The sequence below is a fragment of the Vicia villosa genome, unplaced genomic scaffold (assembly GCF_029867415.1).
Source record: "Vicia villosa cultivar HV-30 ecotype Madison, WI unplaced genomic scaffold, Vvil1.0 ctg.000063F_1_1_1, whole genome shotgun sequence".
Taxonomy (NCBI): Eukaryota; Viridiplantae; Streptophyta; class Magnoliopsida; order Fabales; family Fabaceae; genus Vicia; species Vicia villosa.
This window is the reverse complement of record NW_026704991.1, coordinates 414,552-441,990: the sequence shown is the minus strand read 5'-3', so window position 1 is coordinate 441,990 and position 27,439 is coordinate 414,552. Positions and strand designations below refer to the sequence as shown.

General features: G+C 34.1%; 1 protein-coding gene across 1 annotated transcript; it reads left to right on the top strand.

Annotated features, from left to right (window-relative positions):
• Window positions 1-9,843: 9,843 nt before the first annotated feature.
• LOC131623410 (ubiquitin-conjugating enzyme E2 28-like) lies at window positions 9,844-12,241 on the top strand. The gene is made up of 4 exons (XM_058894420.1): window positions 9,844-10,115; window positions 10,342-10,469; window positions 11,280-11,384; window positions 11,844-12,241. Exons 1-4 carry the CDS (start codon window positions 10,046-10,048, stop codon window positions 11,985-11,987), a joined length of 447 nt encoding a protein of 148 aa, XP_058750403.1. The 5' UTR covers window positions 9,844-10,045; the 3' UTR covers window positions 11,988-12,241.
• Window positions 12,242-27,439: the final 15,198 nt, after the last annotated feature.

Genomic DNA, 27,439 nt, shown 5'->3' with positions numbered 1-27,439 from the left:
AAGTAACCTTGAAGATGTTAGAAGTCAAGAAACAAAGTGAAGGGGTACATGATCAAGCTTCTGTTGGTATGATCGAAAGTGAGGGAGAAGACAAAAGTGCTAAACATCTCCAAGAAAAAGTTTCAAGCATAGCTTCTCAGGTGGAACTAGCTCATGCTTCTATCAAAAGTCCTAAGGTCGCTATAGAAGTTAAGAAGAAAAAGAAAGAAGAAAACCAAGGTGAGAAGATGAAGGTTGAAAGTGAGTTAAAGAGAAAAGTGGTCCATGCCTTTCATCTTCATGAGTTCTTGGTGGAGAAAGTAACAAGCAAAAAGGTTTGGAGAAGGAAATACCCTCCATAATAAAGGGTAATGGATCGTCGAGCCATGCGACGTTAAACGAAGCGCTTTGTGGGAGGCAACCCACGGTTTTAATAACTATTTTTTTCTGTTTGTTTGTCTTATTTTCAGGAAATAAAAGAGAGCATCTCTAGTGGAAGCTAGGAAGTGATCATTGGAATGCAATACCTCTGTAAGCCACCTCTCTGAGGCTGGTTCTAAAACATTGAGGACAATGTTTAGTTCAAGTGTGGGAGGGGTTCTTTTCAGTTGCTTTTAGTTGATTTCCATTTTTGTGCTTGTTTGTGTGTTGTGTTGACATTGTGTTATAGATTGAGTGATGGATGCCGAATGAATGATGATTGGTAGTTAGTGGATGAAAGGTGCAACCCGAACTTAATCTCTCGAGGTACTTTGGAAGTGGACATAGTCGAAAGTGTCGGACGCAACTTGAAGAACTGGACTGAGAAGGTAAGTGGTGAAATCGAGCCGGAAAGGAAGTCACATGACATAAAGGGTGTGTTGAAACTGCAAACTTAGCTTACATGGTGAGGAACATAAAAAGCCAAACATATGTAAAGATCATCATGAGAGTGAAATCAGGTATGACTTTATCTCCCTAATTTTGTGTTTGTCCTGCCGACACAGTACAAATATGAAATCACACACTGAGGCACTTGTTTGTTCTCCCCAGAGCCTTTCCGTCCTTCATTTATTTTTGTTTTATCCCTCGTTAAACCCGTTGAGCCATTCCCCCTTGTTTGTTTAAATCCACACATGTCATCCTTAACCATAATTCTATCATTTTTGTTCGGCACTTGTGTAATTATTGTTTCTTTTGAACATGTGTGAAATCGTAAGTTTGGGGTGGTGCTTAAGAAAATAAAAGGGCAAGTGTGATATGAAAAAGAAAAAAAAAAAGATAAGAAAAATGTGTAAAGCACAAGAAAAAGAAAAAAAATAGTTTGGAACACTTGCCTAAAAAGATTTGAAAGACTCGAACGATGTTGATTACCCGGTAATTAGGTAAAAAGGAGAGTCTAAGAAGAAACCCCCTCACACAAAACCGAACACAAAGACAAGAAAAATAACATAAGTGCTAGTTCATAAATCATTTGCATATCAATCTCTTGTTTACCCTTTCTTCCACCTCAGCCCCGTTACAACCTAAAAAGTCCTCAAAAGTGTGTGAACTCTTTTTGTGTAGTGAAAGTAGGATGTATGCAAAGTCAAGGATTGATATTGCATATCGTGATGTTGAGCGAAAAACACTCTAACCCCGAGAGACAATGTGAGAAGTGTGAAAAGTTTGCAGGTGAAATACACTCTGTTGTGAAGTGTGATGGACAACAAGGTTCGATAAGTCCAAAAGCTTAATCAAGAAAGGGAAGTAAGTTGCGAAAGACATCAACTATGTTGTGGAAAAGAAAAGTTTAAGGTGACCTCGGTTTGATCTCTTGCATCACTTGAGGACAAGCAATGAGATAAGTTTGGGGTTGTGATCGGTCACCATTTCTACTTAATTTCGTCATAAATTTGGCATAAGATCGTCATACTTGGTAACACTTTGTGGTTGTTTTCATGAGTTTTTCGTTGATTCCTTTAATATTAGTTAATTGCTTGCATTATGTTTTTGTGCCCTTTATCATGTCTTTTTAGATGCTTTTGATCTCTCTACTTGGTGGTTGTAGGTTAATTCTGGATCAGATGGAAATTGCACAAGTGTTGGTGTAACAGAAGCTGAAAATCGTGACAGGCGTGTAGTATTTTGATCATAACTGGAGCTTCGTAACTCGGAATGATGCGGTTCCGGTGGCAAAATTTCGCTAACGAAAAAGCTACAACTTTGATGTTGAAGTCAAAGCCAAAAGAGGCAGGGTCGGACACGGTCAGACCGTGTCAAGTGACACGGCCGTGTCCGACCTGCCGAAGAATTTTCCCCAAAAGTGGCAGAAGCTGACACGGTCAACCCGTGTCAAGTGACACGGCCGTGTCAGCCTGTGCGGACAGAATTTCTGATTTTCTATGTTTTTACAATTTTAAAGTTCTGGGGGCAATTTGGGTATTCCGGCTGAGATCTGAAAACCTAGAGGGATTAAAAGAGGATTGAGAGACAAGGAGAAGGTACTTTTGGATCATACGATAGAATTCACAAGAAAGGAGAGATAGCTTCATCAAGGATTGGGAAGACGAAGAGATTCAACGGTGGACACCATTGAAGATCCGAGTTCTCTTAATTGTTGTAATGTCTAAACTCTTTGATTCTGTTTTCTTGAATATTATGAGAGGCTAAACCCCCCAATGCCAGGGGGGTGTCCCTGATTTGCATTGTAATGACTCTGAATATCGTTGTTCTTTAATCAAGCTTTCATATTTTGCAATTTAATTGTTTAATGTTTTTATTGCTTTCTTTGTCGGCAAAACAAGATTGATCCACGGTTAACAATCTGTAGGACTACGGTTGTTAAGGTTTTTAAACAATTAAATCTTATTGTTATCACCTAGGCCTAGGGATACCGTAAGGTTATTTGAAAAATTCTTGATTATTTACATCTTTGGTTCACAAACCTTTGTTTCTAAGGACTTAGGCATTAGGATTGCAAACCAAAAGGTTTTCACTAAGGACTTAGGAAAACACCCTTAAGAACAAATAGTTGCATCATATGAACTTGTTAAAGAGATCTTATTACAGAGTCATTAGAAGGCTGATCATACACCTACCTTGGCATTACTCTAAATTTATACACAAAAGCTATTTTACTTTCAGTTTATTTAATTGAATTGTATTATTCCAATATAAAAACCCCATATGCTCTTTTGTTTAATTGACTATTTACAAGAATTTATGTTTCCTACGCAATCCTCGTGATCGATACTTGGGGTAAAACCCATTATTACTACATCGGTGAAAATAGTACACTTGCTATTTTTCCGATCAGTTCACTCGGACAGACTGACAAGATTTGTCGTGCTTCCACATTTTTCTTTGAAGATGCTTAGGACTCCTGCTAGATTTGATTCAGTTGATTTTAATTACTCTTTGTAGGTGCATATATTCCTTCATATGTTGTTGTCATTAAAACTTCAAATGCTGACTGTTTACCTGCCAGCACATAAACTTCCATTGAGGATGCCAAATTCAGTGCCAAATACTCAATGAAGTGTCCCCCGCCTTAAGATCATTCTGGAAAGCCCCTTCAAATATCTATTGGTTAGGATGTACGACTTTATTGTTTCTTTGTTAAAGCAGACCAAATATTCACATAATGACTCAAAATAGCCTTGGTGGACATTAAAGAGGCTCGTGGTGGAAACGTTTTTGTGCTTGCTGACTGAAAACTAGTGTTGCACCCTCAAATTTGCATTCCCATATTCAAGACAATTTATTTCAAAATGATCTCCTCATCTTATAGGTCTCTCAACTGTTCAAGAGGACTCAAGGTCTCATCAGGCAAAGTCTCTCCTAATTGAGAGATCCTTAATTAGGGTTTTGGTTTAGTCAAGGGAAATTGAACTTTCAAGGGCTCAAGTGAACTTCATGGTATCTCATATGTTTCAGAGTATCCTCATACCAAGTTTCAAGCCTTGAATCACAAGATTACTCAGTCAACTGCTCAGATGGTCAACAGTCGACTATGTTGACCTAAAAGTCAACTATGGTCAAACAGTCAAACTGCAACGTTTTTTTGTCAACATCAATCATTTGATCAAGGGTTGATCATGATTCATCAAGAAAAGTTCAAAAATCAACAAAACTCAAGGTTTCTAAATTATGTTTTTTAAAGTAAAAGTCAATTGAACTTTGACTGGCCTTAACTTTCACACACTTCATCAGTTTTCCCCAACTAAAGCCTATTCTCAAGGAAATTTCATCCTCTAAAACTTTGATGTTAGGCTCAAGTTCAAGATAAGCTTCATTTAAAAGATAGGAGCCAAAACATTACTGGTCCTTCTAGAAGTCAACAAAAAGCTATCTTTTGTCAAAGCCCATATCATCAAAATAAAATATTAAAATGTAAAAAAGTTCCAAAGTGCGTAGTAGAGATTTCCAAAAAGTACAAGATCATCTTCATGTGATAAAAATTGAATGAGTTATGGTTGGTGCAAGTTGGGAAAAATTTGAAAAATGCATGGAAACGTAAATGAGCAAATTCAAACTTTTGAGTAATGGGCCTATAATTTTGACATTCCCACTTGATACCAGACTTATAGGAGGCCCATGAACCAAATATTATTTATTTTAATGATATTATTTCATTTATCCTTGAATGTATTCATTTAAATTTAAATCATGATTTAAATTACAAAAGATACCATAGAATATTCTCACTCATTTAATCAGATCAAACTCACATCCTAAAGTCAAGAAATCATGAGAAACATGTAGGAAATAGAATTTGACTCAAAATAGAAAGATTTGGATCAAAGAATCAAATCAAATATTTTTTCAATAAAAAATTGATTCCTTTCAAACTTGTTACCCTAATTTCATCCCTTATAAGTATATAACCTATTCAGATGCCAAAGACACGAAAGAAAGATGCCTCAAAACTCTCACAAAAATCTCAAAAAAGATCAAGAACTAGGGCTGACGAGTTTGGAAAAGTAGCCACTTTCAGTCCAAACCAATTGCCCCATACTATTCCCAAGGTGATAAAGAGTAAGTACACATCCATATTTGATTCATATAGCACGTGAAACACTAATACTAAACTTTTCATATTCATACACATTATTAATTTTCGTATTATACTTATAATCATGTTTCAATTGGGTTTGATGTGTTGTTTGAGTTTGTGACATGATTCTGAGAAGATCTAAGCCATTAGATCAAAGCTTACACGTAAGGATGGGAAGACACCATGGCTAGGGATCACAAAAGAAACCCTTTCGTTTTCGTATCTACAAGCAATTTTAGACCAAAACGACTGTCTCATTGAACTCGCAGCCTTTGATTTAGTAGATATGGGTTCCCCTTGTTTGTGTTTGTTTCGTTTTTGCAGGTTTTTAAAATCCCTAGATTTAGCTACGAAAAGTCGTAGCAAATTTGGAGCAAAACCCTAGCAGTTTCATAGCAAAAAAGCTGGGCTGAAAACAAAGAGGATGATGAACAATAACTTGGACTTTTTGACCATCTGCGTGGCGTGAAGCAACATTCTGATTCGTCCGTTCCATCTGCGCTGGGACCCACCATTGACTTGTGTTTGAAATCATGGAGAAACGCATGATCTCTTATCATCTCACAGTCAATTTAATATCAGTTAAAGCACACAGCACGGTTGGCAAAGGTGTTTTGGTGTTGGGTGTAAGGGCCTGGGTTCGAACCCTACCATTAACACTATTATTTTTAACAATTGCATTTGTTATTTCCCTACAGATTCAGCGCTGCACTCCCACGCATGATCACGGTGCGCCTTTGTTTACCAGTAATTTCTGACAAACAAACGCTAGTCCTCCAAAGGTATATACTTTGGTAACTTACAGGATCGACTAGATTGATCCTAGGACATGTGTCTCGAGAGTTCGTATCTTTGTGATTTGATTCATGATTGATGATATTTCTGGATTATGAATATTATCAAAATCTTTTGACTAATTTCAACTTTCAAGAATCTATTAACAATAAATCTAAGTGCAACTTAAAGATTAAAGAAATAATTAACGAAAATGTAAGTAAACTACATTTAAAAGACTTTAACTTAAATTGCAGTAAGTAAATGACTTAAATGAATAAACTTGTAAATGTAAAGAAAGAAAAATAATGACTTTTGACGTAAATTTAACTTATATTGAATAAGTAAAATAAAGAGTAAACGTGGTGTTCTTCATACATACATTATATCAGCAAATTCTCTTTTCTCTAACGCTGGTACTTCGAGTAACTTTGTGAATTTCTGTATATTAATTCGAACACACTAAGTTAAACATTAAGACTTCTATTTATACTAGTTCGACCCTAACAGTCTCTACGTGGATTATTGCCACGTCCAATATTTCAAACGTTGCTTCGCTTCAGATGCTTCCACGCGTTCGCCATGCAAAACGTTCCGTTTGAATTTCAAACTTTCCTGCTCAAAGGTCTAATAACTGTCAGTCAATCACGACTTGACTTCCCAAAAACGTCCTATCGAGACGTGCGTTAAGTTATTGTCATCATAACTACCTATTCCTTAGAAAGTGAATAGTAATTTTTCAACTTCCTCACCAAACCGCTAGCACGTGGCCCACTACTCCTGCCAGGTGTACCCTACTGCCTCACAGAGTAGCCTTTTTTCTTAGTTTTTTATATATTTCTTTTCTAATTTATTTTTTTTAACTAATCTTTTATCTTTCAATTAAACATTTTGATTAAACCAACCTATTAACCTAGATAATTAGGAATAGCTTTTTTCTTCTCACTTAATTTTATTTGGCTAATTTTTATTTTAATTAGGTTTTCATTTAATCACTTTAGTTAATCAATTAAAACTTAAAAAATCACTAAAAATAATTAGTTTTCCATGTCTTAATTAAATTAATTTTTGACATAATTTCCAATCAACTTTAATTAGGATTAACTTTTGATTTTAGGGTTTATTAATTAAAATTAGACATTAGGTTTTAATTAATTAGGTTAATTAATTTAGAATTAGGTTAACTTAGTAAATAATTAAATTAATTTGTTTTCACTTAACCTCTATTTTTAAAAAAAAAAAACTCTAAATTCTTTCTCCTCTCCTTTTCATCTTCTTCTCGATTATTCGATTCTATTCGCGCGTTTATTTATTCTTATCATGTAATTGTTCAGGAGTTGTAATAATTTTAATTAGGTTTATTTTTCTGCACCTTTATAAATTATGTAACTGCTAAGATTCGTAGTAACTTTAACTAGGTTTTTTACTTTCCGCATTCCCCAATTTTTATTATAACCCCCACCCCGAAGCCTTGTAATAGTTATGATTTATTTTCTGCTTTTACTTTTTGCGCTATATACTTGTTACATGTATGTCTTAGGATTGAATGGGAAGATAAAAACAATCGTTAGATCACCTTTAATTAAAAGATAAATAAAATAACTAAATATAACACACTTCGTACTCACTCATCTCTAGGATACCCTCCTCTTGGTTGCCTTCTTGATATAATGGTCATGTCCCTCGAGTGTAGAGATACCTTTAGAAAATGTTGCCTACGATAAATATCATCATAGTCCTTTTGATAAAAAGATCATAGTCCCTCGATGACCCTTCGATGTTGCCTACAAAATATGATCTAGTCCCTCAAGTTGCCTACAATAAAATGATGATAGTCTCTTCCAATGCTAAGACATCCTTACAAGTTGCCTTCTATGACCATTTGATGACACTTCGATGTCCCTTCACATCCAATGAAAGGACTTCCTACTAATCAATTGTATGGATAGTTTCTTTCCCTTAAAACGAAAGGAAAAGAATAATAAAGACCAAAACATTAGGGGTAGGTAACTTTTAAGCTCACAAATTAAAGCTTCAAATACTTCTCACACTTCCTTTTTTAAAACATCTTCAAAGATAACACTTTGTATACATCTGTACAAGGATCATTACAAAGTTAAACTCTTTTACCAACTGTTTTTCTAAACACACACTACACTTTCAAACGAGTCAAACAAAAAAGTGAGCTAAGCAATTAAGAGCCCATGGATAACCATGGATACAAATGGCGCTAACACCTTCCCTTTGAATAACCTACCTCCCGAACTCAAAATCTTTAAAAAGGTCTTTCCTGTTCTTTTTGCCTTTCCTAATTGGATAAAATAAAAGTCAGTGGCGACTTTTGATAATCGCAATATGTTTTGCGAAATAACAAAACAAAAAGTCAGTTCTCCCACCGTATTACAACTAGTGTATCATTTCCTCGTCAGATCCTATTATTTAATGATAGAGAACATAATGAGGCTCATGTACCAATCGAGGGCTTCCTATTTCAACATTTCCACCATCAATTTGCCCTCGAGGGAATTAGTAGCTCCAATGAAATCCATGAGTATGTTAATAGTGATAATGTGTTATTGGGATCACTATTGTCGTTGAATATTGCCAAAGAGGGAGGTTTGAAGTTGTCTTGTACCCGTACATCCCATATCTCCATCGACAAGGGATTGGGATCCACTGGATCCTCTTGATCGTCAATTGTATGTTGCATCTGTTTCTACTGTTGCAAATCCAGCATGTTATCCTATAATGTCTCATTATGACAACATAATTCCTCCATAACATTCATAAACCCTTTGTCATCATGAAATAAGGTCAAACTATTGTTGGAATGGGAATGTGTGGTTCAAGTCAATTTTATCAGACCCCACGATAGGCGCCAAATGTACATGTTATGTACATTAATTGATAACTCTACTAATGCAAGGTCAGTAAGAGTCATACACGTATTTCTGAAAGAAGTTTTGAGTGAATCATCCTCTTGTGCTTCTTCCATTATATAAAGATTTAGGCCCATCTCAAAGGAAGGCCCGATTGATGACCTTTAATGCGATTGATTCTACTAATCATCACCTCTTAATGATGATCAAAAATCAAACTCTGATGGAAGGGATCCTCGTATTTGACATCCATGATTAGTCATACATGCATATTTAAATCATATTTGAACCGGGGATTGACCCATACCAAGGCTGGTTCGATATGTCTTGCCCGACCCACTTATAAGTCTAGTCCATTTTACCCCCTTTGGGCGGGCTGCTCCATGTCGAGCCTAATACTTAAAAAGGTGCAGGATCTAACTTGAATTAAATATTCGAAAAGCACACAATCCCTCATACATGAGACATGTAGAAATATAATGCTTTAAAGAAATTGTTGGAACTCTAGCTTTCGGAATTTGGAATGCAGAGATACCAAAGAAGATGAGAGAAAATTCAATAGAGAAGTCAAATTATAGTGAGAAAATAAAGGCTATAAAATTATAACTATGCGTCTAATTATATTCTAACTCAATCTAACTAATTATTATTAGATAAATAACCAAATACTCCCTCCGTCTCAAAATAAGTGTCATAGTTGACACTTTCACACAGATTAAAAAAATGTAATAAATGAAAGAGAAAACGATAATTTTAACAAATTATCCTTATTGCTTATTGGTGTATTCTAATCATCATTAATGCAAAGTGAGAGAAACATAAATTATAAGCATTCATTAGAAGATATAATTGGAAGATAAAAATTAAAATTTTATTATTAAAAATGTGATATTTATTTTGGAAAAGAAGAAGTACTAACTATTTTAAATTAGCTAATATCTTGCACAAATCAAAATGCAATTTTTTTCAAAAAAGAAATATCTATATTTAATCTCAGAAACACGTTAGAGAAGAAAAAAAAGGTTATGCAAACAATTAATTTTATAATAAATTTGAGATGCCGTGTATGAACGTAGGACGGTGATCTAACGCAAAAGCATCCAAGAGCGTGTTTGGCTAAACAAGAACATATTCGCGTTTGGGCGATTCCAAAAGCGCGTTTTTTGAGTCAAAAAACGCGTCCCCAAACAGACGCAAATAGGAAAGTGGACACAGAACATTCTAGAAGTAGAAAAACAACGCAACCTTGCCTGTCCCTTTTTCTCTCTCTTTCTCACCTTATTATCCCTTTCCCCTCAGACTCAAATCAAATCCAATTCTTCTTCCATCAAACCCTTTTCAATTTCAACTTTCTCTTCTCCCTAAATTCTCACCTTCCGAATCCTTGGTTTTGAGCATGGCATCCAAGCGCATCCTCAAGGAACTCAAGGATTTGCAGAAGGATCCTCCTACCTCATGCAGCGCAGGTGAAACCCTAGTTTTGTTTTACCCCTTTTTGTTGTTGTGTTTTTGGTTGGTAATTGTTAAATCTTAAGGATCTGTTATGTTATGAGTTTTTGGGATGATTAGGATTTAGGAATATACAGGATTTTTGAGGGTTTCAAAATTGTTGTTTAGAAATGTTATGGTTTAAGAAGTTAGGTGATTTGATGATTTAATTTTAATAAGTTTGTGTGTTGATGTGATTTTTAGGTCCTGTTGCTGAGGATATGTTTCACTGGCAAGCAACCATCATGGGGCCGGCTGATAGCCCCTATTCTGGCGGTGTGTTTTTGGTTTCGATTCATTTCCCTCCGGATTATCCATTCAAGCCACCAAAGGTAACCGAACGCTTACTTGTTACGACGTTAGTTGCTTGTTAGTATTGTCTGTTTTTATGATGTTAATAATTCATTTGGATTTGTTTGTTTGTTATTCAAATTGCTGCTTCAAGGCGGATCTTGTATCTTGTCTATATATATTTTGTAGCTTGATTGCTTATTTGTATATATATTTGCGAGACAAATGTTTGTTAATCCGAGCGTGTTGTTGTTTCTAATGAGTTTATTATTTTTGAATAAATGCAACATAAAAAGTTTGAAAAGCGTATGCGAGGTTAAAGGAAGCACGATAATACCACTACGCCGAGATGTCAAGCTTATATTGCACATTAAACATGAATATATATATTGCATATTTGCTTCCCTTAAAATATCTTTCAGACTCCGCACTTCAAAATAAGTTTGCACCTTCATATTTTGGGCATGTGCTGCTTGTGCCTCTTGTCCATGAACATGCTTTTATATTTATCTTTTGCTGTAGCATTTGGATGGTTATTGGTTCTGGTTGGTTATAAATCTGATCACTTGTCATTAATTCATCACGACCTCTAATGGTGTTGAAAAAACTATTAAGTTGTTAGACTAGCTTTTATTTCAATTATATTTGCCTTTCATTTTCTTATTTCCTCGTCAATATTATTGGTCTCTTTCATTTTCTTCTTCCTCAACAGTTAAAAGTATAGTTATCCGTTTTAATTTATTCTTAAGTTGCAAATGTTGTTTTATTGCTTGTTAGTCAATTTTGTAAAATCTTGTACCGTGTATCTAGTTAAATAGTCTAGAAATGATAAAGTTATTTTAATACTGCAGGTTGCATTTAGGACCAAGGTGTTCCACCCAAACATCAACAGTAATGGAAGTATCTGTCTCGACATTCTCAAGGAACAATGGAGCCCCGCATTGACCATTTCCAAGGTTTGATTTTACTTGTTGTTCTTGATAATTAATGATTATGTATGAAGTTTTAGCTAAATGTGATATCTGGATTATGTTTCAAATCCTTTTAGAATGATTTGCAAACTCCTTGTAAAAAATATTGGACGGACGTGTTGTCATGTTTTGAGCTAATTTACTTGCATTTGTCAAATATTAGACAAATACGAATTCTCGCTCTGAAATGTGTTTGCCTACTGAAATTCAGAATCACAAACTTTGCTAATTGTTTGGAAATATGTATTCTCTGTTGACTAGAGATATAGTATGTCATCTTCATATTAGCTGATTATTCGATTCGTAGAAATTTACTGCTAGAAATTGAATGTGTTATTTTTCTCCTTGTTTAATGAGCTTCGTTTGGAATGATGATGTTGTCATATATGTGATGCTGTTGCTCTATATCTCTCAACGAAATAAACCTAACTTTCATTATTTTAGGTCCTTTTGTCAATTTGCTCGTTGTTGACGGATCCAAATCCCGACGACCCTTTGGTGCCTGAGATCGCACATATGTACAAGACCGACAGGACCAAGTATGAAGCCACCGCACGCAGCTGGACACAGAAGTATGCCATGGGATGACCAAATCATCCTCTCAGCCGTTTAATGCAACCATGCACCATGAATTTATGTAAAACCAAAGATATTTTGAATGATTGTTTTTGTTATTGTTGTCAATGGAACTCAACCATTGCAAGGGAAATTAATTGTCATTTGTGAATATTCACGAGACATTTGGTGCAAACTTTTTGGTTGTTTACATGCTATTCTCAACCGAGGATGATAAATGAAAATTTTAATTACCAACAAGGTAATTGCTGCATGTTCATTTTTAACTTTGACAGTCCTTAATAATTTTTTTTGTTTGGTCTCAGTTTTAAAGGTTATATAATACACTGATAGCATGTTCATTTTTTTGACCTATGATCATATTCAAGTCTGTGTTAGATTCCTAGTTAGTTATGATGATGTTGTCATTCCTGAGGTTGATTTATGTTTAATACTTTCTCCGTCTCAAAATAAAATCGTTTAAGGTTAAGAAAAGTAATGATTGAGTCAATAAAAGTAACATTCTTACAAAATTATCCTTAGTTACTATTGGTTAATATACATTGTCATATCTTGAAAGAATAGTAGATAAAGATAATGTTGGTAACAATTAATCAATGTTGCATTGGAAAAACAAAGAGACTAGTATTTTGAGGCAATTTTTTAAAACTAAAAAGACACTTATTTTAAGACAGAGGAGTATATATTATCTGGCTAAATTTTGCTGCCTTTCCAACCTAAAAAATCCATCTTGACCTGCTTTTTTTTTTTTTTTTGCGAGTCCAAGCTGCAACAGGCATTAGCTTTGACTTGGACCATCCTCAACTCTGGCACTCTAATATATACAGCTTAGGTTCCTCTGTTTTAGACTTGTTTTTGGGGTTGACCAGTATACCAAGTACGCCCTCTGGTCACTTTTATAAGTACTTAGCTTTTGCTTTTTTGATACATTTGATTATTAATGTATGAGATTAATTGGAATACACTGTCAGTGTAAAACAACTTTACACCATCATCCAATTAGAATGAAGCATTTTGACACATAAGTATGGAATTAAAAATATAAATAAATAAATTATAAATAAATTATATTAATAACTACTTTTTCCATAATTTTCTCTTCCCGTGTGTCAAAATGCTTCATTCTAATTGGATGATGGTGTAAAGTTGTTTTACACTGACAGTGTATTCCAATTAATCTCTGTATGAGATTAGTCTGAACTATATACATTAATAAAAATTATTTTTTTGGTACATTTGACTAATTCAAAAAGTAAAAATTACTTTTTTAAGTACATTTGACTATTATTAGTCTATATATGAATTATATACATTAATAGTTAAGTGTATTCAAAAAGTAAAAATTGCTTATAAATCGGTGTTAATTATAAGGAGATCTATTATTGCATAGGTTGGTAAACAGACGGTTTACTTATAAGGAGATCTATTAGTATTGCATAGGTTGGTAATTCTGAAAACAATGAATGTGCAGAGGCTCATGGTAAAATGTTCCTTTCATGAAAATGAAAGCTCGTTCTTTGCAGTCTTGATTTTGACACTGGGCGTAGTACTTCACAAACACAACTGAAAAAATACGAATGATGATACTGCCCTTATTTAACGGATGATGAAAGCAACTGACAAGTCAATGTGATTTTTTTTTCTTCCCAAAGGGATTGGGTGTGATAGTTGTTTTACTTTATAAAGAGGTACCAATTGGAATGAGGAGTTTATTTGCTTAAAGAAATTGAAAGTGGAATTTTAGTATGCGTGAGAAAAGTGAGATATTTTGAGATTTACGAAGCAAAATAGATTATTAAAATGAAAATTGTGTATGGTGTTCTATATTCTATAAAGAAAATACTAGAACCCCACCGGCTAACAGTAGCTAGCTACTTTCTCTCCATTGCAATAAAAAAAATTCTCATTGTAATGAAACAAATCCTCTAATTAAAAAATGTTACTTTGGAGTTGAATATAAGCAACACAATTCATGTTTTATGATATTTAATGTTTACAAACGAACACTAATTAGTTTCACACACATTAATTAATTATGCCAACCTACTAAGAAAAAAAAACATCTGTGCGTCAATAAGTTTGGCGCGAACCATAGACATGTTTGAATCATGAGAATATTTTTATACACATTGTAAGAGTGAAAAAAATTCTTGGAGATGCACCTCAAACGCACTATAAAAGACGTTGTTTCAGAGATGTATCTCCGAAACCACCCTCAATGCGTGAGAAAAGTGTTTTGGATATGCATCTCTGAAATCTTGGACAATGATATTTTTTTTTATCATCAAAGTTTTGATATATAATTAGATTAAAACGATAATAGAAACGCAAACGGAAAATGATAAAAAAAGTAGAAAACAATAAACACAACATATTATTCTGGAATTAAAAAAAAAGCATAACCTACTGCTTATCCTAATCCTGACCCCTGGCCCCTCCTCCACCTTCTGTATCCCACTGCACTTATTGCCTCCCTAACCACCCTCTCTATGATGGTCACTGCCTCAAGACCGTCCCTCTCAATGATTCCTAAGTTCAAAGCCTCATGCCCAATCAACTGTATTCGCTGACAGATCGCCAAGATCAATTGTATTCGATGACAAATCTCCAAGACATTAGTGACATGGTCATCCTGAGCCTGTTGATTTTCCAAAATCTCCTCATCAGTTAACCTAGGTGGACGTCCAAAAGCATCCGCTATCATGATAGGGTGCGACACTGTGTAGAACCATGTCACATATCCCTATACACAATGCCAACTGTTGGATGCCTGCACCAACCGATACTCTTGTGGCACCATATGATGCTCTAAATCCTCAAAGATGCCATCTAGATTTCGGCGGACATAACCTGCAATGGAGATCTGAGTATGGTCTGAACATAGCCAAACTGCCGCATGCATCGCTTCATTGTTGTTTTCTAGCCTCTCTCTACCAAAGAATGTTGGTGATGGAATTGGGAGCAAAAACCCCCAAAACCATCCCTAGAATGCAACCTCAATCACCCAAAAATGTAACTTTTACATAATTTTTACCCCAAACAACCACATTTTACAAGTTATACTTCAACCTATTAACTTTAAATGATTCTAAACAACTTATTATTCACATGCAAAGTAGAAAATAGAATTTTAAGAAACTTAAGTTTGGAGCTTTGAAAGTTGTTGAAATGTGTTAATATTAGGAGTTGAAATAAGTTGTAGTTTGTTCAGATGAGTAGAAATCAGTTGATATGAGTTTTGAAAGTAGAGATTTTGGGGGGTTTTGGGTGTTTGAGTGTTTGAGTTTGAAAACAAAAGAGAATGAGGGATTGTAGTCGTGGGTTTAATGTATAAACCCTAATTCGGAGAAGCATATATGAAAAGCCCAAAACTTAACAAAAAGGTGTTTCGGATATGCATCTCCGAAAACATCCTTAAAAAAGTGCATTCAGATATGCATCTCCGAATTTAGGGGGTAAATATAGAATTTCACCAGAGGCACCTAAGAAGGTTAAGGGGTTTTGTCATACCCTAATTTTGACCCCCCTGAGATGTCATACTTTCAGGCTTTTCATCAGAATCAAAACAGGTACTCAGAACAGTCACTTGTTCATCTGGTGCTTAATCAAGGGTGTTCAGAAACAAAAGAGCTCAGGCAAAGGATCAATCAATAAAAGGGATGGTCTCAAACACAAACATAGGACTCAAAAAAAACTTCATTCTATTCACCTATGATTGGTTAGACACCCATCACCTGGACCCAAGTTTGCTTACTTCACCAGTCTAGGGTTTTGAGCCCCTCAAGGACTAAAATCAAGGATCACATTAGGGAAACCCTAGAAAGCTCCAGGACATCACTCAAAGGATTCAATCATCTTCAAATGATCCATATAACAATATCCACTGGGCATTGTACCTCAATTCAAGATCTACAGTCATCAATTTCATCTGGTCGACAATTAGGGTTTTTGACCTAATTCACCTGGACAGTTGACTTTTAATCAGGACATGGATCCAAAACTCAATGCATGACTCAAGAGCTTCTATTACTTCAATATAATCCATTCACATCATTCATTTAAGGAGAAGAACTTGATTCATTGCCAAAGCCCAAGAATTCACTTCATCTGGAAAAAGTCAACTGTATAGGACTACCTTTGACTTTTAGAGTTTTGGGTCAAGACATGACTTTTAAAGATCAATATCATCAATATATGATTATTGAAGTCATTTGACCAAAGAAAATCACTAAAGAATCAAAAAGTCAAAGATTGACTTTTCATACTTAGAAATTTTTGTAAGTGTTTAAAGGTCTTTTTTTCAAAACTTTGGAAGGCAATATCTCAAAATTTCAAGTACAAACTGAAAAAAACTTCCAACATAAAAGTTTTAGATTTTGATCCAATGAACAACTTTGTCACATATAATTTTTTGGCTAAAAATCAACCATTGAAGAGATATGGAGCTTCAAAGTTGCTGCCTTCACAAAACTAGCAAAGAAACCCTAGTTTTCTTCAAACTTTATGGGACTTTTTCACTAATTTCCCTAAAGATTTTGGGCAAACACCAAACTAATGAATTTAAGTACATGTTAAGAGCTTTCCAAATTGTGTTCAACCTTCTCCAAATTCATTTTGAGCTAGGAGTTATGCTTGTTCAAAGTTAGGCCCATGGAGTGAAGTTTTAAGGCATAACCAATTTTGGTTTTGGTCATTTTCGTGCAAGAACCTATACTAAATGGTGCATATACACTTCAAATATATCAGAATAGATTTGAGAGAATCATTTGAATCATTTGCATCAAGATTCCAAAACATCCAAAAATCAAAGCCATGTGATTAAGTAATCATTACATTTAGGAATTTATGGCAAATGGTGATTCATCAATTGGAATCTTTTCTAAGCCAATTAGAGAGCTCTACACTTCATGTCTGTCCCCTAAGATCAGAAAAGATCAATGGATGGGGAGCTAGCTCGAAAACACCATCATTACATCTTGGAGATTCCTTGAATTCCTTCATGGCCAAGAAACCAAACTCACTTCACTAAGCAAGCTTACTTTCTCCAATTGCTTTGAACATTTTGCCTATAAATACAAGTGCATACCTTAGTATCAAACACACCAAAGCAACTCCAATTCTTGCTTTCTCTTTCTCTCCCTCATGCTTATGGTTTTTCAAAGTTCTTTGGCAAGAAGAATCGATTTCTTCAAACCAGAGCTCTTCTTTGGGAAGTAAGCATTCTAACATCTCAAGGAGGTTCATTGGAGGTGATCCAAGCACCTGGATCACTTCTGTAAGTGGAGTAACACCATAGTCACTCTCAATTTGGAGCTTAAGCAAGTGGAGGTCTGTAGAAGAATTCAGAAGGTGTCAAGCCAAGCTAAGCACATCAACATGTTCCTAGAGGTGTAGTGAAGCTATTCAAATGCCTGCAACACATCTGTAACTACAAATTCATCAACCTCCATGTTCACTTGAAGCTCAATTTGAAGGAGTCGAGTTGGACGATTCAGAGGGATTCAAGTCATAATAAGTATTCAATTAGCATCATTGTGTCCCCAAGAAGCTTTTAGGATCACTCACACAAGCCCAGGTGTTCCTCATCATCCTCACGACCTCCATTTTCAGAGGTATTTTTTCGAACTCTAACTCACTTATTCAAGTACTCTTTCTCATATATCTCGATACCAGTTTGTTCAGCATCATAAGAGGATTAAAAACCCTCTATCATCATTCATTTATCTTTCAGTATAGCCATTTAATTTGATTTTCAAATTTTAGGGTTCTTCACGTTTTTTAGTAAATTTGATAGATGTAGTTAATATAAATCTGTGTTAGTTACATATTTGAGTTCGTGAGGAAATTTAGAGTGAAATCCATGTTTACATCACCCTGTTTGGTTGAGAAATGAGCAAGTTCACAAATTCAAAATTTGAGAGCTTGAGGAAGAAGACGACCATGGCTGTGGTGCGCAAAATTCAAATCTCTGGGTCAGGTTTATTTTATTTTGAATGGTATGCGTTTTACAAACGAATTCATCGTTTGCCCTAGTGGCCTCACATGCGCTCTTAGTCTCCTCATGCCCATAGTCTGGGGTTCGAATCCCCCTCGCCCCAGACTTTTTGATTCTTTTATTTTTTAAGCATTTCTAACTCATTATGAAACAAAACCAACTACGCGCGTGTTATAGTCACCAACTGGGGCTTGGCCCAGTGGTATTATTTTGAACATGTGACCATAAGGGCGTGGGTTCAAGCCATGGAGGAGACAAACCTATTTTTTACCACTAATTTCCTTTATTTTCTTCATAACTTCACATAATTAATTCACCTATCAAATTAAATCATTTTTACTTCATCTTTCACACACTTCTCATTTAATATATCTATTTTGAGGATATACCAAAAAATCACAAAAAAATATATTATTTTAGTATGTTTTAATTAGGTTTAAAATCATATACTTTAAGTATGTTTTAATACTTAGAAAATATAAATTTCACTTGGTTTTCAAAACATAATCTCTTGTAAATATTTTTGTGATAAAAACCTAATCACTTAGGTCTTAATTAGGTATAGACTTTGTCTTTACCCTAATTAAGTTGACATTTGTCAATTTTCAAAACTGTTTTCAATCTCCGATCCGACAGACGATCCAGGTTTTCCGACGGCAAAACCTTGTATCATTTCAATCATCCTTCAACTGTTTTTCATAAACAGAAAATCATTTCTCTGGGCCTCTAATAGAGTGTAAGTCCCAGCACCTTTTTCTTTTCTTAGTTTGTTTTCAAAACTGTATTTACAAAATCCTCTCATCTGTTTTCAAAACATTCTTCTGGTATTTGAAGGGCATTATTCCCGGTGAAACTCTTCAGATACCTATGTGACCTATGTCCATCTTCACTTCTTCTGTTTTCAAAAACCTTTAACTGTTTATCATAAATATTCAACTGTTATCAATAAAACAACAAAACTGCTGGTAAGGCTTTGTACATACATCTTCAAAGGCCTCCACTCCATCCAGGTTAGGCTTTACAAGCTTTCAATTTACAGTCTTTATTTAAATTACTGTCAAATATAGAACTGTTTATATATTGTTTAGAACTACGTCTGAGTATAAACCTTAGGACAATTAAACTATATATATATATATATATATTATAGGACTATGGCCTAGGATTGAGAATGTCTTCCCGGTGAAGGCTCTTTCCTAATTAGAGATCTTTAGTTCAAACCCTCAAGATGAATTATTCCCGGTGAAACATCTTGAAAAAGCCTTAGAATAAAAAACTAGGACACATCCACCCAAGAGGGATTATTCCCGGTGAAACCTCTTACCCATTTGCTTAAAGCCAAAATAAGTTCAAAACCACATAGCTTCCTCTTGTGCTATAACAAGGACCCTCGATTAGCCTCCTCTTGGGCTTTGTACAAGGACCCACAGGCTTCTTAAAAGCATTTCCAGCTTCCTCTTGAGCTTGTATACAAGGACCCATCAGGTTTCTTATAAACATAGGAACAGGTCTTTAGTCACCTTTTAGCCTATCCTGGTGAGTCTCTTCTTTTCTTTAAACCAGACTTTAAACAAGCTAAGAATGTCTCAATCTCATATTGAGTCCACCTTTTGGAATGAGAGACATGGACAGTCTCTGTCACCCTTATCTTCATTATTTTTTCCTTAGCAGAGTCTAGGATCCATAGTTATCTATCCCCAGTCAGTGTCAGCCTTAATCTTGGGCTTTAAACAAGAAGTCTCAATTAGATAATATTTCTGCTATCATTCAAAATCCCTGGAAAGGGTTAGCTTCCAAAAATCAGTCTTTTAATAGATAATTTCACCAGCTGAGTCAAAACCCCTGGAAAGGGTCAGCCTCCAAAATCACTCCTTTAAATCCAAAATCCCTGGAAAGGGTTAGCCTCCAAAAAATCAGTCTTTTAATAGAAAAATCCTCGAGCGGAGTAAAACTCCTCAAAGAGTCAGCCTCAACCTTGGGCCTCATACAAGGCATGAAATAATGACTTCCCTAGTTAAGAGTCAGCCACAACCTTGGGCTTCATACAAGGCACAAAATAGAATCTCCCTAAGTAGAGTCAGCCACAATTCCGGGCTTTGTACATAACACCAAATAAAATCCATCAAATAAATGCTGTCCAGCTAGAGTCAGCCTCAATTCTGGGCTTTGTGCAGAACACAAAAACTCCTTAGTTTAAGTCCATCCCCAGTAGGGTTATCTCCCAGAGTCAATAAAATAATAAATCAATCAAAAGCCTCAAGCTTGGGCCTCATACAAGCCAGCTAAAAATCAAATCTTTTATACAGTAGATAGACATAGCTTATCTCTATAGAGAGATCTTTCTCCTATCTCACCACATTCAAACAAACAAACATTTCAATTTCAATTTCAATTTCAATTTTAAACATTCTCCCATTTAGGACTTTGAAAGGCATGCTCTGAGGGAAGCAAACCCAGACTTGTACACTTTCCCTAACTTGGATGAGAATCCTTCTTTCATTCAAGAGGCATGTTGGCTGTCATACTTGATCAACCAAGTAGGCTCCCTCTCTTAATGAAATGAATTCAACTTTTCTGTCACTTTAAAATGTTTGTGGTGGAATAGTAGAAATACCTCTCTATAAAGATGACTTCATGTCTCTTTACTGTACACAGAGATTTAATTCAAGCTTCAACCTTGAGCTTCAAGCAAGGCACCAAAAATATTATTATTTTCCCTAATTAGTTCTCCGAACTACAAAAAGCTCTGACTTCCATTAGGGATATGTAGGCATGAGGTTCACGAGGAATCTCAGCGAGCTAATAAAATACCAAAAATAGTCAGTATGTCTGTCTTTCTTTTAATTCAATTCAATTCCTTCTCCTAACACAAAGGAGAAACGTTCCCAATAATAAGCAACAATCACAAACAGATAGACACAGAGAAGGTTCCCGTAGAGTACTACGGATATGTAGGGTGCTTAAACTCTTCCCTATGTATAACCGACCCCCCGGACTCCAGAATTTCTAGTCTAGGTGAATCCCCACACTTAGCAAACTCTTAGGGTTTATTTGAGATCTTTTTCCCCTTTCCTACTCGTAGGATAATTAAAAAGTTCGTGTGATATCGTAGGAAGAACTGAAACAAAATTCATCCCGCCACGGGCGCTTCCTCCTTCCAAATTTCGCGTGAAGGGTCTAGCATGCCGTCCTCCCAAGTGAAACGGGGAGGTAAAGAAAACGACACCACAGGTTTAAAAAGAAATTCCCTTGAATCATTGAATAACTATACCACGAGTCTTCACTATTTCATATAGGTCCAATTAGGTTATAATTGGTCTTAACTTGACCGGGTAAAAAATTATACAACAACAACAACTCTTTTCATTAGAAAAATATCCCATTAAAGTAAAAAATTAGTCTGAATTTTAAACTTTGGACTCATTCCATAAACAATATTGTCGGTATGTTTTACTTGTGTGTGTTAGGCATATGAGTGAATTTGAATTTTAAAATGCGGACACACCCTTAGAAATTTTTTTACGCATTGCCTGGGTTAATATTTCAGATCAATTAGGTAGATTAAGATTTCAATATTCTGACACACCTTTGGACAATGTTATGAACCCTTTTGACAGTATTTAGAAAGAAAGTGCATTCATTATTCACCCAATAAATCACACACATAAGTCAAACATAACTATTATCAAAGTTTCATAAACTAATTCAAAAATTATACATATGTTATTCATGAAACACAGCGAACCATATAAATTTTCAAATTCCTTACAAAATAAAAATAAAAATACAACTGCTATGTATATCTAACACCGCTGTTACTCCTCTGTATCCTATAATATAGTGCACGTCGTGCCTGTGCTAAGATTGCTTGTAGTGCTCACAAGAGAACCTTCCCGAAACTTTGGCTTTTATCCTGATAGCAACAACACAATGATGATACTCACCGTATAGTGTGAAAGATATCATCTGTGAAGATGCATACGATTCAGTTGTCAGATTATTCTTAAGTGAGATGACCAGACACGCTCGTGGAAAATACTTATTATAATCGTCAATACACTCCCAGTCGGTTATACCTAGAAAATGTTGGAGGATCTATGCGTGAAAATGGTTCAGATGAAATATTAGTAAGTGTGTAGCACATGTATTGTGAAATTAGTATCGATAAGGGTGTAAATAAATCACCTGAAATACACAGGTATTTCCTGTCATCTGTCTCGTCTTCTATAAACTACCTTCACCTAACTTGGAATAGAGATAAACCAAATAAGAAGTCTCCCAATTGTAATCGTAACTCCTGTCCAAGTTCGTGAAGCATTTAATGTAGGCAACATCAACATAGATCACTCTTTTATCCATAAAAATGCCAGTGACAACCAAGTTCAAAAAGTATGTCCTTAATGCACATACTCTATGCTAGGCAACCTGTGCCTCATCATCTGAAGCATCCACAACCGTATTCAGGAGGTAAATATAGTTTTTTATAGGAATGAAAATCTAGAAATACATCCCATGATGTCTTCTATCTTCCATCGGGCTTTACCCACATCATCCCCTAATTCTGTCACCATCTAGTTGAGGAACTCAGGTTAAGTAATTCTAGTATCTAGAACGATCAACTAATCTTCAGGTGATCATAATATGTAGGATGCATGATGCATTATCAAGCTTGATAATCATATCACCGATCATAAGATGAAATGATGACGTCTTTATGTGTCATATCTCAACAGATGTAAATAATAGACCATGTCACAGTACTGCAAAAATAAATACATCAACATCAAACAACTCAATTATATTAAAACAATTGTTTAAAAGAGTAATAAAACATTTACGCTACCTTTTCCTTTTACACATGAACTGCAACATTGTGTGCATACAGAGGAAGTAGTGAAATGTCTTCACCCCTTGAGGTAAGATCAAGTCTGGTTGATGTGGATCATGTGCATATATAATAGCATGAATAAGAACATTATGTGATTCGTCATAAATCATAGATACATGATCCCATGAAGACGATTCGTCAGTAGTACACGACGACTCTTCAATTGCGGGTCCCGAGAGTCTAATTTTCTTCCCGTGCAATGAAGCATGTTAAGCCACTCAATCATGTTTGTAGCCGTGTTGTTTGTCTGCCATATTTTCTATAAAATTAAAAAGAAATGTATCAACAAACATAATTAAAAAATATAATGAATAATAGAAAATTCAGATTTTGTTATTCGTACCAAGGGCCCGAATTTCAAAATCCAAACAAAAACGAACTAGAGCAAAATGCGCTTTTGAACATCCCTAACCTCAAATGACTCAAATTCACACCAAATCTTATTAAGAAAAAACAAAAAGTACATTTCTATTGAATATATTATAATGTAGCATAACTTTAATATATTAATGAATTGCATACATTATAAATTAAAAAACAAGGATATGAGAAACTTCCAAAATGTGAGAGTTGTTTATGCCTATTTTGATTGTTGAGGACGAGGAGTATAAGTTGATGAAGAGCCTAGGTTTGAACGTACACGATAAAACTTGATAAAAAGTTTGGAACAATGTCAAAGGTGGGAGATATAACGCTGTTGATTTTGTTTTGTTTCAATTGGAAGGAAAGAAGAGGGAAAAACAAGGCGCGTGTAACACCTGAGGCCGAAGGGGGGCAGTGAGTGGTTGGCGAATTCACATCAGAAAGAGAGAGATCCTGAGGTTGTGCAGGGATGAGACTACATGGTTGAAGGAAGGCTTATAAGGAAAATTGATTGTTACTACCTATACTAACAAGATGCATCTTTCTCTTGGTAGCCTAACAAATAAGAACTCCATATTTAAGGAGGTTTGACTTAGAGTAGTATTTGGATGTGTGACTTTATGGGAAGTTTCCCAAAAAGTGTGTGAGTGAGGACAAAGCACGCTGAAAAGACTCGTGTTGGTTTGTGGGGTAAGTCGGTCATCCTGAAAGCGGTCTAGGATGTTACAAATGATATTAGAGTCGGGCTTCTCCCAATACGATGTGATTCAAGGACGAACCAAGTAGAAGTTGGTGGATATGTAACACCCGAGATCGAAGAGGGCAAGGAGTGGTTGCCGAATTCACATCGGAATGAAAAGGATCCTAAGGCTGTGCAGGGATGGGACTCCATGGTTAAAAGAAGACTTATAAGGATTAATTAGTACAACATATACTAACAAGATGTATCTTTCTTTCAGTAAACTAACAAATAAGAACTCCTAGTTAAGGAGACTTGAATTGGAGTAAGATTTAGATATGTAACCTTTTGGGAAGTTTTTTCGAAAAGCGTGTGAGTGAGGACAAAACATGCTAAAAAGATTCGTGTTTGTTTATGGGGTAAGTCGGTAATTGTTAAAGTAGTCTGGAGGCATTACAACACGCGTACCTAAATGAAAGCGTTCAAATTTTGAAATCCGTAAGTTGAATTCGGAGTTTGAAATCCGGACATTTCTTTTAATCATAATTTGGAGAGCAAACAGATCAGGGTATAGTTTTCCAGTCCAGTGCTGGTGAAATTGTGCAATGCGATGGCGATGAACCATGCCATCTAAAGGAACTAAATCATCGGTTATGAGCTTTAGGAATGTGCTCTGAATATCCCCAATGCTACCTTGCCTCCTTTCTTAGCGGCGACGACATCCTTCTTCTAGGTAGTCTTTTTCTTGCTTGCTTCAAACACCATATTGAATATCTAAAATCGAGAACATGAGAAGAAAATATAAATATAGTGAAGTGGAAATGATTTTGCAAGGGGTTTATATTTTGAGAGATTTCTTCTCTTTTCTTCATTTAATTTCTTTTAAAACTTATTTTATTTAAACAATTAATAATTCCATTAAAATGTAAATAATTCATTTGTCTTGTACCATGTCATTTAAACAATAATATAATTTCATTGACAATAGTATAATTTTATAATAGAGACAAAAAGGTTATTAAGAGACTGATGAAATAATTAATTTGAGAGGACGAGTTATTGTACAATTATTGGTGAAATCTTACCATCAAACTTAAACAAATTAAGGGGACAAGAAAAAAGATAGTAAAAACAATTTAAGTCTCGTAACAAGTAGATACATAATTAAAATCAATCATCAATACCCTCACGAGAATAAGCAAGGAAACAGAAATAGGGTCACTAGTTTCTGAAACTTTTGTTTTTTGTTTTTGTTTTTCAAAATAATTATTTGGCTCTCTCAATATACGTGTTTGACTTGCCAACTTTGCTTCGTCTTGAAGCCAAAACCTAACTCAACTAAAACTTTTTAAGCAATTTCCCCATACAAGACGGTGTTAACGTTTTCTTTATCTTGTTTTATTCATCCTTAGCCATAATGCTTTTTGCATCGTTCCATATATCATATATAGTACTATGATATTTTGTTTGACTTAGTCATTTATATATGATTGTCATTAAGAAATATCAGGAAACAACACTAATCAATTAAATTGCTTTCTCGGTCTTAAGATAACTAGTTTGATGGATTGACTTATACCATTTTTTATTTATTCAAATACTGATGTATTATTCATTTTTATCACACACATAGGGGTGGAAATAGGCTGGGTCAAACTAGGCTTTGTCAAGCCTAAGTTTGGTCTGTCAAAAAAAATGAAGCCTAAACCTGACATGTGGCCTGCGTAGGCTTATTTTTTAGGCCTGAGTCTGGTCTTTTCGAAGGTCTGGTTAGCCTGTTAGCCTATATAAAAGTCTATTTGTTTTAAATATATGTATACAAACAATTAAAATAATGTTTAAATAGACTAACTAACTAAAAGACCAAGAGATTAAAAATTTATTTGCATTGACTTATTTTAACTTAAATCTTAGCATAAGTTTTAGGAGACTATTTATTTAAGAGAACTTATGAAACATATCATATTTATATTTATTTAAATAGGCCAGCTTGATAAGCTTATAAGACTTTTTTTAGGGCCTGAGGCCTAACTTTTTTAACTAAATAGGCTTATAAAAAAGCTTAGGTCTTTTCTATTTAAAAATAATGTGTGGCCTGGCTTGAGCCTATATTGGCTAGCCTGTAGGCCCCTGTTATCGGCCTGACCTATTTCCACCCCTACACACACACACACACATATATATATATATATATATATATATATATATATATATATATATATATATATATATATATATATATATATATATATATATTCCTATAAAATATAAGTAAAAATTTGAAATATGGTAACAATAATAATTAAACATATTTTTTTTAATTTAATGAAACTATTATACTGATAAATAAAACTGATAAAAATTACAAATAATAAGAATATTAATTTAATATTTTATCAAATTAAGTATTTGTATCAATGTAATACTTTCAATATCAATAATATTTTTATTTATCTTATCTAATATATTATATAATTATTTGTCTACTTATGATTTTTTTTAACTATTCAAATTATCTTAGTATTTTCAATCATTTTTTAAAATAATATAAAATTATTATTCTTTAATTTTTAATTTTATAAATATTTTTATTAAATTATAAAACTAAAATTAATAAAACTAATTTAAAAATATGTAATTTTTTTCCGTATAAACTTACGAGATTGATCATTTGAGCGGATAATGTGATTTTTACGTTGCTAGGTTGAATTATTGTAATTTCATCTTTTATTTCTCCTTTCATATATATATATATATATATATATATATATATATATATATATATATATATATATATATATATATATATATATATATATATATATATATATATATATATATATATAATAGGGAAAAAAGAAAATGCACTGACAGTGTAAAGTATTTTTACACTGTCAACCAATGAGAGACATGCATCAGAATAAAACCCATTTTTAATTTTAAAAAACTGTAATTACATGGCAAATTAAAGCATTTTCATTGGTTGTATGTGTAAAACTGATTTACACTGACAGTGCACTATATATATATATATATATATATATATATATATATATATATATATATATATATATATATATATATATATATATATATATATATATATATATATATATATATATAAGGCATAACTATCTTTAAGGGTGTGTAAGACAGCCTGCAACACGTGACTTAAAATTTCTCATGATTAAATTCTAATTGAATATGGTCTCGTAAATATTTATCAGTAGTATAATGTGGTTAAATATGACCTTTAATTGTTTTGTCGTACTTGACCCGTGAATAACTTACACAAGCCCCAAAAACTTACAAATGATCTAGAAAGTGTGTTGGACAATTGGTTCCAAACACAAGAAGGGGAGTGAATTGTGTAGGTTTGAAAGACGTTCAATTAAAAATTATTTGATAAATGGAAGTGTTTTAAAATAATTTTACAAAGCAAACAAAGAATAAGCAGTTGAATAACTAAAAAACGAAAATTAAAGAAAATATAAAGAGATAAAAGTTGAGAGAAATGCATCAGGATTTATAGAGGTTCA